Here is a 10,700-nt window from a genome sequence, read left to right on the forward strand (position 1 = left end):
GATCCATAAGCGTGGATTTTTAAAGAATATTTTTCAAGGACCATCTGAGCCATAAGCGTGGATTTTTTAAAGAATATTTTTCAAGGACCATCTGAGCCATAAGCGTGGATTTTTAAAGAATATTTTTCAAGGACCATCTGAGCCATAAGCGTGGATTTTTTAAAGAATATTTTTCAAGGACCATCTGAGCCATAAGCGTGGATTTTTTAAAGAATATTTTCAAGGAACATCTGAACCATAAGCGTGGATTTTTTAAAGAAAAATTTTCAAGGACCATCTGAGCCATTAGCGTGGATTTTTTAAAGAATATTTTTCAAGGACCATCTGAACCATAAGCGTGGATTTTTTAAAGAATATTTTTCAAGGACCATCTGAGCCATAAGCGTGGATTTTTTAAAGAATATTTTTCAAGGACTATCTGAGCCATAAGCGTGGATTTTTTAAAGAATATTTTTTCAAGGACCATCTGAGAGTTGAACGTGGGTTTTTTAAAGAATATTTTTCAAGGATCATCTGAGCCATAAGCGTGGATTTTTTAAAGAATATTTTTCAAGGACCATCTGAGCCATAAGCGTGGATTTTTAAAGAATATTTTTCAAGGACCATCTGAGCCATAAGCGTGGATTTTTTTAAAGAATATTTTTCAAGGACCATCTGAGCCATAAGCGTGGATTTTTTTAAAGAATATTTTTCAAGGACCATCTGAGCCATAAGCGTGGATTTTTTAAAGAACATTTTTCAAGGACCATCTGAGCCATAAGCGTGGATTTTTTAAAGAATATTTTTCAAGGACCATCTGAGCCATAAGCGTGGATTTTTTAAAGAATATTTTTCAAGGACCATCGGAGCCATAAGCGTGGATTTTTTAAGGAATATTTTTCAAGGACCATCGGAGCCATAAGCGTGGATTTTTTAAGGAATATTTTTCAAGGACCATCGGAGCCATAAGCGTGGATTTTTTAAGGAATATTTTCAAGGACCATCGGAGCCATAAGCGTGGATTTTTTAAGGAATATTTTTCAAGGACCATCGGAGCCATAAGCGTGGATTTTTTAAGGAATATTTTTCAAGGACCATCGGAGCCATAAGCGTGGATTTTTTAAGGAATATTTTTCAAGGACCATCGGAGCCATAAGCGTGGATTTTTTAAGGAATATTTTTCAAGGACCATCGGAGCCATAAGCGTGGATTTTTTAAGGAATATTTTTCAAGGACCATCGGAGCCATAAGCGTGGATTTTTTAAGGAATATTTTTCAAGGACCATCGGAGCCATAAGCGTGGATTTTTTAAGGAATATTTTTCAAGGACCATCGGAGCCATAAGCGTGGATTTTTTAAGGAATATTTTTCAAGGACCATCGGAGCCATAAGCGTGGATTTTTTAAGGAATATTTTTCAAGGACCATCGGAGCCATAAGCGTGGATTTTTTAAGGAATATTTTTCAAGGACCATCGGAGCCATAAGCGTGGATTTTTTAAGGAATATTTTTCAAGGACCATCTGAGCCATTGAATTTTTTTATGTATTTTTAAACACATTTTTGTGGCACCGACCTCAGCTTTAAAGTAACACAACTTGTTTGTTGTGTTTATTGTTTGATATTTTGTTGATCACTTTGCCATAATGGCAAACAATTTCATACTAAGTGATTATCCGATAAAAAACCATGTGTGATTAATATTTAAATAACATATGAATAAAAAAGCTACTTTTTAATTGAATTTGTTATGTCTTTTTTTAATGTTGACAATAAATAAAAAATCACTCGTAACGTCAAAAAAGTGTGAGTGTTTCGTGAATTTGTTTAATGTAACACTTTAGGCTGAAAATAAAAATACACGAATTAAAATAAATACTGGTCTATTAATGCTACACACAAGTGATATATTTGAATCATTTTGATAGCAATTAATTGATATTGAGATATGGTTTTGTAGATAAAAGCTCTTTAAAAGGTCTCTATATCAAGCATTTCTTTAAGAAATAGAAAATTTTCAGAGGCCTAAAATATTTTAAAGAGCCTTCTATATATAGAAAATCTTTAAATTATCTTCTTCAAATCAAACCATTTATTATGTTGAAGTTTATACCCTACACCACATAGTGGTAAGTGTATTATATCTTTGTGCATTTATTTGTAACATGAAGAAGGAAGCGAGTTAGACCCATAGTTACTTTTGAGGATGCTCATAGAATCACCTTCTGAGTCGATTTATGCATGTCAGTCCGTCCTTCCGTCTGTCTGACGGACGAACAAAATGCAGGTCGTATTTCTTATGAAATATTTGTTGGGCCCAAGGACGAACCCTATTTAAATTGGCGAGAATCGGTTCAAATTCTGATATAGCTCCCATATATATCTTCCACCAATTTCGGGTTAATTGTACACAAAATGGCCATTATCAGTCCAATCCAAATCCAGAACTCAGTCTAGTACATCAAATTTGAAAATCGGTACAGATATAGCTAGAGCTCCCATATTTATGTTTCTTCCGATTTGGTGCTAAAGTCCCTCACATGTGTAATACGCATTCCACAACAATGATATTTGATAACAGACATCAGATACAGCTCGAAAATACCTCTGCTAAAGTTTATCGAGATCGGTTTAGATTTTTATATACTTTCGATATACATCTTCATCCGGTTTTGCGGTTATTGTCCACCATACAAGATGGTGTTTAAAAATGCACGTTTTTGAATCACAGGATGGCCTTAAAAATCCGATTTTAAAAAATTGTTAAAAAATAAAAACATCTTTAAAATATCCTAGTTTAGACGTCTTTAAAACCTCTTTAAAATAGTCAAGCTTAGAGGCTTCAAAACAAGTAAAAAACTAACATTTAGAGGCCTTAGAAAATACTGTAAACAAGTCATGTGTATAGATGATAGGATGACGTAAAAACTTCTTTAAAAATCCAGGTTTATAGACCATAGGATGTAATTCAAAAGTCTCTAAAAAATACTGGTTTATAGGCAGAAAGAAGAGAGAGCGACCATCGGCTGCTATGGAGGCCCACACTATAACCATGGCCGGCGCTTGAGTTCTGGTGGACAACCGAAGGTGCACATTTTCAGTTGACCTCTTTGGCAAATAAACACGATCATTTTTTTGTTTACAAACTGCTGGACAGCGAATGTCTTCTCCTCGGAGAGAACCAAATTCGTCATTTTTCCACTTTCGGCCAAGCAAAGCAACTGTTTAGCTCTTTTGAGTCTATTTTCTTTCGGTTGCGGTGTAAGTTCTTGCACTTTTTGAAATGTCAATGGCTTAACCCCGAGGTCATTTTTCAATATTTGCCGAATGGAATATTGCGATATGTTCTACTCACGAACCATTTTTCGGCCACTTCGACGCGGGTTTCGATCAAATCGCTTCTTTACTTTTCGAACCATTTCTGCTGATGTTGATGTTTTCTTCCGCCCACTTCCTTGACGGTGGGCTACGCTACCGGTATCAGGGTAATGAGCGGTATGAGACACAAAAGATTTATTCACCTTTAAATGTTGAAGTGCTCTAACGATAGCCACTTGTGGTTTTCCAGCCAAATATAAAGAAATCACACTATCACGCTTGAATTCCATCACGAATAAGTTTTTTTCTGGAAAATTCTCACCCAAAGGCTTTTGTACGCCTGTAAACAATATAATGAGCTGTCACTGGAATAATTTTAACAGTTGTTGGACGAGAGGCTTAGAAATGCCAACAGTCTGAAGTTGGTTGCAGTTTTTTTCAACTCACCCTGTATATGCCTTCAAAAAATCCACGCTTGTATATGCCTTCAAAAATTCTTCTTCTTCTTCTCATAAAAAAATTCACCTTCAGAGCCCTTCAACAATTCTTTAAAAATCTACTTTGAGAGGCCATAGAAACCCTTTAAAAATCAAGTACTTTTAGGGTCCTCCAAAAATTCTTTAAAAAATCAACGATTATATTCCTTTAAAAGAAATTAAAAGCCAAAGGCCTCACATTAAAGGCCTCTAAATAGCCTAAAAAAGTTGTTAATCAAATTTGTATCAGTTTTTGTCCCGTTCTACATTTTCTGCTATCGATTTGACCCACTTTTCACCTTTATTTTTATTTAGTACTTCACCCAATTATTGAATGTAAACATTTCACTTTCTTTAACCAAACCAACATTGACAATTTTGCCCCAAACATGTGAATGTCAATAAATATAGCACAGCAAAAACAAAAAAATCGATAAACTACGGGTTTCAGCACCCGCATGCATTTCCGAAACTTACCGACTAATTTCCGCTTAATAATAATTTCTGCATAAAAGTGCCAGACATTGCAAATAATTTATGTACTCTTTGGTGGAAATGATTAAGAGCCGCACATTAATTACGCTTGCAAAGTTTCAGCAACGGCTGTTGCTGTTTTACGTGGCACTACAGCTGTTAATCTGGCGAAATACGTTAGTGGTTGCCGTAAATGTTGAGCGCATAAATCCGTATGAGAAAATTTCCGAAATTCAGTTAAATGGTCGTTGGTGGATGGGAGGTGGCGGGCCAAATAATCGAAGTCATTATGCCTCGGATGCGGTGCAAGAAATGTGGCTAACTCAAAAACTGGATCATTTTTTGAAAGAAGGAGGACAGACTACCAATCAGAGCAGAATTGAAGAGCAGTGGATGATGGTAATTGACCTCTTTTTGTGTTAGAAAATTAAATTGTTTTCGAAATTTTGAATTGTAGCGTTACCTTGTCAACCGTGAATTCTATGAACCGGGTGGCCCCATGTTCATAGTGGTGGGCGGTGAATGGGAAATACATCCATATCTCTTGAGTGAAGGTCATTTCTATGACATGGCCAGACAACATAATTCCATTATGTTCTATACGGAACATCGTTTCTATGGCAAGAGTTGGCCAAAGAAGTAAGGGAGGATTTGAAATTTATTCTTAGACGGAAAATTAATTAATTGTTCTTTTGTTGATTTTTTCTCCCAGTTCCGCTTCTGTGGACGCCTTGGAGTATTTAAGTGTCCGCCAATCTTTGGAGGACTTAAGATATTTTATAAAATATCAAAAATCGTCTCAAAAGGATTTAGTCAGTTCCAAGGTAGTATTGCTTGGTGCTTCCTATTCCGGCAGCATGGTGGCCTGGTTTATGAAACTCTATCCGAATGAGGCGAATGTGGCTTGGGCTTCCAGTGCCCCTCTGTTAGCAAAAATGGATTTTCATGGTAAGTTAATGATTCATTAAAACTCAGAAAACAACTTGAACTTTTGGCTGAAGGTCACTCTTGGTCCAAATGTGTCAGATAAGGCTGGGCACCAGAACTGCACGAAAAGAACTAAAAGATCCTTAATATGGTACCCTTTGTATTTAACGAGCCAGTGGAGCTAGAATTCTCATTGTTGGAATGTATGATGGAAGTATCAAAGGGTTTTTGGAAATTCGCACTATAAATGTAGGAAAAGTACTAAAATGTACTACATTTGGTACCGTTTCGTCCATATAACGGTACCTCCCAAATATTCAGTATTTTGAGGACTTTAGCGACATTATTCACCGGAGTTGATTCAAATTTCGTATTTAGAGCTCGAAATGTGAACTAGAGTTTATGACAGAAAATTGTCTGTGCAGATCCAGGTATCCCTTCGTATAGCCCCACTATATATCAATAACTCACTATATTAGGTATTTTGACGATTTCAGGTACAATATTCATCAAATTGTTTAAAATTATGTATTCGAAATTCCTAATACAGGGTGAGATAAAAAACTGCAACAAAGTCAATCGCTATATTTTAGAATAACTTTAGATTTGTTCGAATTGGTCACATTTGGCACGAATTATGGCCTTCAAACGGTCAATGAAACCGTCACATGCTGCTCGAATGTTGCTCTGCGGTATTTTGACCCATTCCCAGCAAGACGCTTGCTTGAGGTGACCGACACTTTGGTATTTTTTAGTGCCGACCTTGCTTTTCAAAATACTCCAGACACAATAGTCCAACGGGTTGTTATCCGGAGATTTTGGTGGCCATTGTGCGCTGAAAATGAAGCGAGGAACCTCATTTTGTAACCATTCTTAGGTGGCACGTGCTGAGTGCGATGGTTCTGACTCCTGTTGGAATATCCAAGGTCAAGGACTAAATAATTGCCTTAGGCTTTAATACACCCTCCAGAATATTTCGTGATAATATTCGGCATTTATTCCGATTAATACGAGCGGAGAGCGACCATCGGCTCTTATGGCGGGTCACACCGTCACCATGGCCGGCGCTTGAGTTCTGGTGGCCAACCGAAGGTGCACATTTTCAGCTGACCACTTTGGCAAGTAAACACGATAATTTTTTTTGTTTACAAACTGCTGGACAACAACTGTTCGGTAGTTCGCCACTTTCGGCCGAGCGAAGCAACTCTTTAGCTCTTTTGAGTCAATTTTCTTTCTGTTGTGGTGTAAGTTCTTAAACTTTTTGCAATTTCAATGGCTTTACCGAGCTTATTTTTCAATATTTGCCGAATAGAATATTGCGATATGTTCAGCTTATGAGCCATGTTTCGGCCACTGCGACGCGATCAAGTCGCTTCTTTACTTTTCCAACCATTTCTGCTGATGTTGTTGTTCTCTTCCGTCCACTTCCTTGACGTCGGGCTACGCTACCAGTATCACAGTAACGAGCGATAGTAAGAGGCACATATACATAGATCTACGATATCGTATATACCACAAATAACGGTACCTGCCGATATTCGGAATTTTGATTATTGTAGCCAAATTTTTCAATGGAATTGTCTGAAATGCCACACAGGGAATTCCTTCTAAATACTTTACCTACTGGAAGAGAATTGTCTATATATGTCCACGATATCCTAAAGCCCCTATACAACTGTATCCCCCGATATTCGGTATTTTGATGATGATCAAATTTCATATTCAAAGTTCGTAATTGGCACTACAGCCTATGTATAGCCCCATATAACGATATTTTTTGAGCGAAAGTTTTCAAGTTTCTTCAAAATGGTGGAGGATGGTAAAAGTTTGGCCCGGCCGAACTAAGCTGCTTTTTTAATTGTTTTTGCTACGAGAGTCGGTTTGCCCGACTTTTGACCTTTCTTAACTAGCTATTTTTATACCCTCAGCCATATGGCTACAGAGGGTATATATCATTTGTGCCTAGTCGAAATAACGGTTTTAGACCCTAGGTCTCTTTGGACCAAATCGATCTAGCGATGTCCGTCGTTCGTCCGTCTGTCTGTCTGGCTGGTGCGCACGATAACTCTCGAAGGGAGTATCCGAATGGTCCAAATTGGCTACAACGTAAAATTTTTGTCAAACTTAGATCGAGTTCGGAGATGGACAATATCGGTCTACTCCTTCTGGTACATCCCCCACAAAAGGTCGAAATTTTCAAAAAATATATTTTTTTTGCACAGAAAGAGAAAGGATAATCCGAATTTGCTCCCACTTTGCAAATCCTAATATTTGCGTCAGTGCTTGGTCGGGTGTGAAAATGGACAATATCGGTCCACTCCATCAAGTACCTCCCCACAAATGGTCAAAATTTTGAATAATTACAATCTCATTAAATGTGATGTAAAAGTCCGATTGTCTTCAAATTTCACACATCCTAATATTTGAATTAACCCATGGTCTGGTGTGAAGGGTAATACATCGGTCCACTCCTTCTGGTACCTCCCCCACAAAATATTGAAATCTTGAGTACCCATGAAGCTCATAAAACGCCAAATTAACATCCGATTCCATTTAGATTTGGCACATCTGTCGAAATATTTATATCATATTTTTGGGTCCGATAGGAAATGGGCAATATCGGCCCATTCCTGCGGAATCTGCTACATAGAGTGTCAAATGTTTGAATAATCTTAGCACTAGTCAAAATATATTTAAATAATCGAACAAAGGCTGAGGGTATATATCTTGCGGCAATACTGACTGATACTTTTTAACTTGTTTTTTTATCATTGGTTCAAAAATCATTGTTCCCTATCTCTCAAATTGTGACAGGATAATAAAATTTTGTGAGGAAGATTTTTCATAGCTACACCTCGAAGAATTTATCCCCTGATAAAATGATATTAGAGGGTCTTCAACAGGACACCAATAAAAAATAAGTTTTCAAACGTCTCTGAAGCTGCTTTTATTGAATTCTTTGCCTTTTTCAGAATTCATGACCTTGACAATGGATGTCATTGAGCACAAAGGCGGCACCGAATGTTCCGAAAAGTTAGAAAAAGGATTCCAGGATCTTCGCCGTATCCTTCTCAGCTCATCAGCCTCCAAAGAGCTGCTTTACAATCTTCAAATGTGTTCTGATTTCGATGTTGACAATGAATTGGATATTTCGGCTTTCTTTAATGGCTTAGGAAATTATTTCGCTGCCATGGCCCAGTTGTCAAGGTAAATATTGCAAATTTTTCTTACAACACCTAACGAAGAAATGTCCTTCCGCAGTAAATTTGTGACCCAGTTTTGTCAACAATTCATGGAAAACGATACAACACCCACGGATGCATTGGTGCAGCATATAAGAGATGTATTTTTACCGCACTCCGAAGACGAAACGAAAAGTCATGGCCATGGCCAGATATGGTGTCTAGATCTTTCCTATGAAGGCATGAAGTCGCTGTTTTCGTCCGAAGATGATGACATTTTTAATGGCAGTAAGATATGCAGTTGACTTAAATATTCAATTTTTAATTTAAAACTTTTGTTTTGTGAACAAATTTACACCCCCCCCCCCCCTCTCATCCACTTGCTTTAGATCGCTGTTGGTTTTATCAAACCTGCAATGAATTTGGTTGGTTTGCAACAACAACATCCACTGATGTTACAGCTCGCAATGTATTTGGTGGCCAAGTTGCCTTAAAGTTTTTCCGCAATTTATGCCAGGATGTATTTCAACGAACACCACTATCACCGAACATGCCAAGTGCTGGTGGCCTTACACTTCAAGAACTCTATTCCCGCGAACGAAGAACCAACCACATTTTCGGTGGTCTCACAAACATTTCACAGAATGTGATTTTCACCCATGGCCGTCTGGATCCTTGGCGTGCGGTGGGCATGCAACATGGCCGCAATGTCTTGCTCTTGGAAGGTGTGTGTGTGTGTGTGTGTGTGTGGAATAACTTTTCTATGTATATTTTTAATTAATATTTTTTTGTTGTTCCTTCTTGTTTTTGGTGTTGCTGTTACCAAAATGCATGCATGCAGGTTATGGCCACGTTGAGGATTTGGGTTCAATAAACCTCGAAGATTCCGTGGCGTTAAATGTGGCCAAGCTAAAAGTTTCGGCATTTATAAATAAAGCTCTCAGAGAAAGTTAATTGAAAACGGAAATTTTTATTTGCGCCTCGGAAAGGTTTGAAAAGAATAATGGTCTTCATTTTTATAGGAAGGAGAAATTAAAAAATAATAAACACGAAATGATAATCCGATGTGGGAAAATGGTAAAAAATACGGAAAAGAGAAGGGTTTACTCTACATAGAAGGGAAATATTGTTCTTGATAAGAATTGGTTCTTTTTTAGAGAAGGACTTATGAGTTATTCTTTGGATACAAAATTTTTAGGGGTGCTTCCATACGGGTTATTCCATAGAGAGAGAGAGAGAGAGAGAGAAAAAGAGAGAGAGAAGGAGAGTACCTTTTTAAAGACTTCTCTTGATAGAAAGTCTTTATGAAGCCTGCTACACATTGGTATTTTTAACAGCTCTTCTGGAAATACCAGACCTTTATTTGTCTTCTATAGAGTTCTTATGAGTTCTTCTATCGACAAAAATATTCAAAAATTATTCTAAGGATTGAGGACATCTGTGAGGATATTTAAAGAGATCGATACTTTAAATAGACCTTCTAGAGATAGAGGACCTTTAAGTTGTCTTCTATTGATAGTAGGCCCTTAGGATACAATACCCTCAAAGAATGGAAGAAGTTTAATGGAGAGGGGATCCTAAGGCGTTCTGTTTGCTAGATTTTCCAGCTAGATAAAGGCTCGTCAGAGACCTCCTATAAAATATAATTTTAAGGAGGCTTTTATTTTTTGGTTTTTTGGAAGGACTGCACGGAAATTTGAATTTAATCGAATTCTAGGATAATTTTTGGAAATGTAGTAACATTGATCCTTTAAAAAGCCTATTCTTGATTCATAACCGTTAACTGGGAATTTTACTCGTGGCGGAGGTGTTTAAAGCAAAGTATCCTGAATAGACGGAAGCAAGTTCTCCCTCTTCCTCAATTTTCGTATTTTACACACATTTTTAGGAGTTCTACTGATAATGTTCAATCTTAAAATCCTAGCCCTAGACTTTTCTTCCGGGCACTGTTGAGGCAATCAACGACATATATTTTTTATACTTATTATGAAAATACGGCTACAGAGGAGCGAAAGGACAATCCAACGTAAGTTCAGCCGGACCGAACCTTAAATACCCTTCACATGGACCTGCACATGCAACATTTGTCAAATACGAAACTTAAAACAAGTTAAACAAGTAAGCAAAGGCTACAGTCGAGCGGGGCCGACCGTTGAATACCCTACAACACTATAATAAACCATACAGTTTATATAGGCGAGATACTTGAATGAATTCCACAAGATATTGCGACAAATAATAAAAGAAAACCATCAGGTTTCGTTCTCTAATTTTCGAATAATAGCAACTTAAACTTATTTGCTCATTTCCAATTTATTGGTAGATGTTGCACTTAAATGGTCTTCC

At 37.2% G+C, this 10,700-nt stretch overlaps 1 protein-coding gene across 1 annotated transcript; it reads left to right on the forward strand.

Moving 5' to 3' along the window:
• Positions 1 to 4,192: 4,192 nt before the first annotated feature.
• LOC101893953 (putative serine protease K12H4.7) lies at positions 4,193 to 9,308 on the forward strand. Its single transcript, XM_059129413.1, has 7 exons — positions 4,193 to 4,644; positions 4,703 to 4,884; positions 4,958 to 5,193; positions 8,145 to 8,379; positions 8,434 to 8,642; positions 8,744 to 9,079; positions 9,196 to 9,308. Exons 1-7 carry the CDS (start codon positions 4,309 to 4,311, stop codon positions 9,306 to 9,308), a joined length of 1,647 nt encoding a protein of 548 aa, XP_058985396.1. The 5' UTR covers positions 4,193 to 4,308.
• The last annotated feature ends 1,392 nt before the right edge of the window (positions 9,309 to 10,700 follow it).

Source organism: Musca domestica, unplaced genomic scaffold, assembly GCF_030504385.1.
Source record: "Musca domestica strain aabys unplaced genomic scaffold, Musca_domestica.polishedcontigs.V.1.1 604, whole genome shotgun sequence".
Classification (NCBI taxonomy): Eukaryota; Metazoa; Arthropoda; class Insecta; order Diptera; family Muscidae; genus Musca; species Musca domestica.

Excerpts from the sequence above, each read along its gene's own strand:
- LOC101893953 (XM_059129413.1), top strand. The coding sequence starts at position 4,309 with ATGTACTCTTTGGTGGAAATGATTAAGAGCCGCACATTAATTACGCTT. Across the intron at positions 4,645-4,702 it reads TTGAAGAGCAGTGGATGATG|CGTTACCTTGTCAACCGTGA; the intron begins GTAATTGACCTC and ends TTTGAATTGTAG. Across the intron at positions 9,080-9,195 it reads CAATGTCTTGCTCTTGGAAG|GTTATGGCCACGTTGAGGAT; the intron begins GTGTGTGTGTGT and ends GCATGCATGCAG.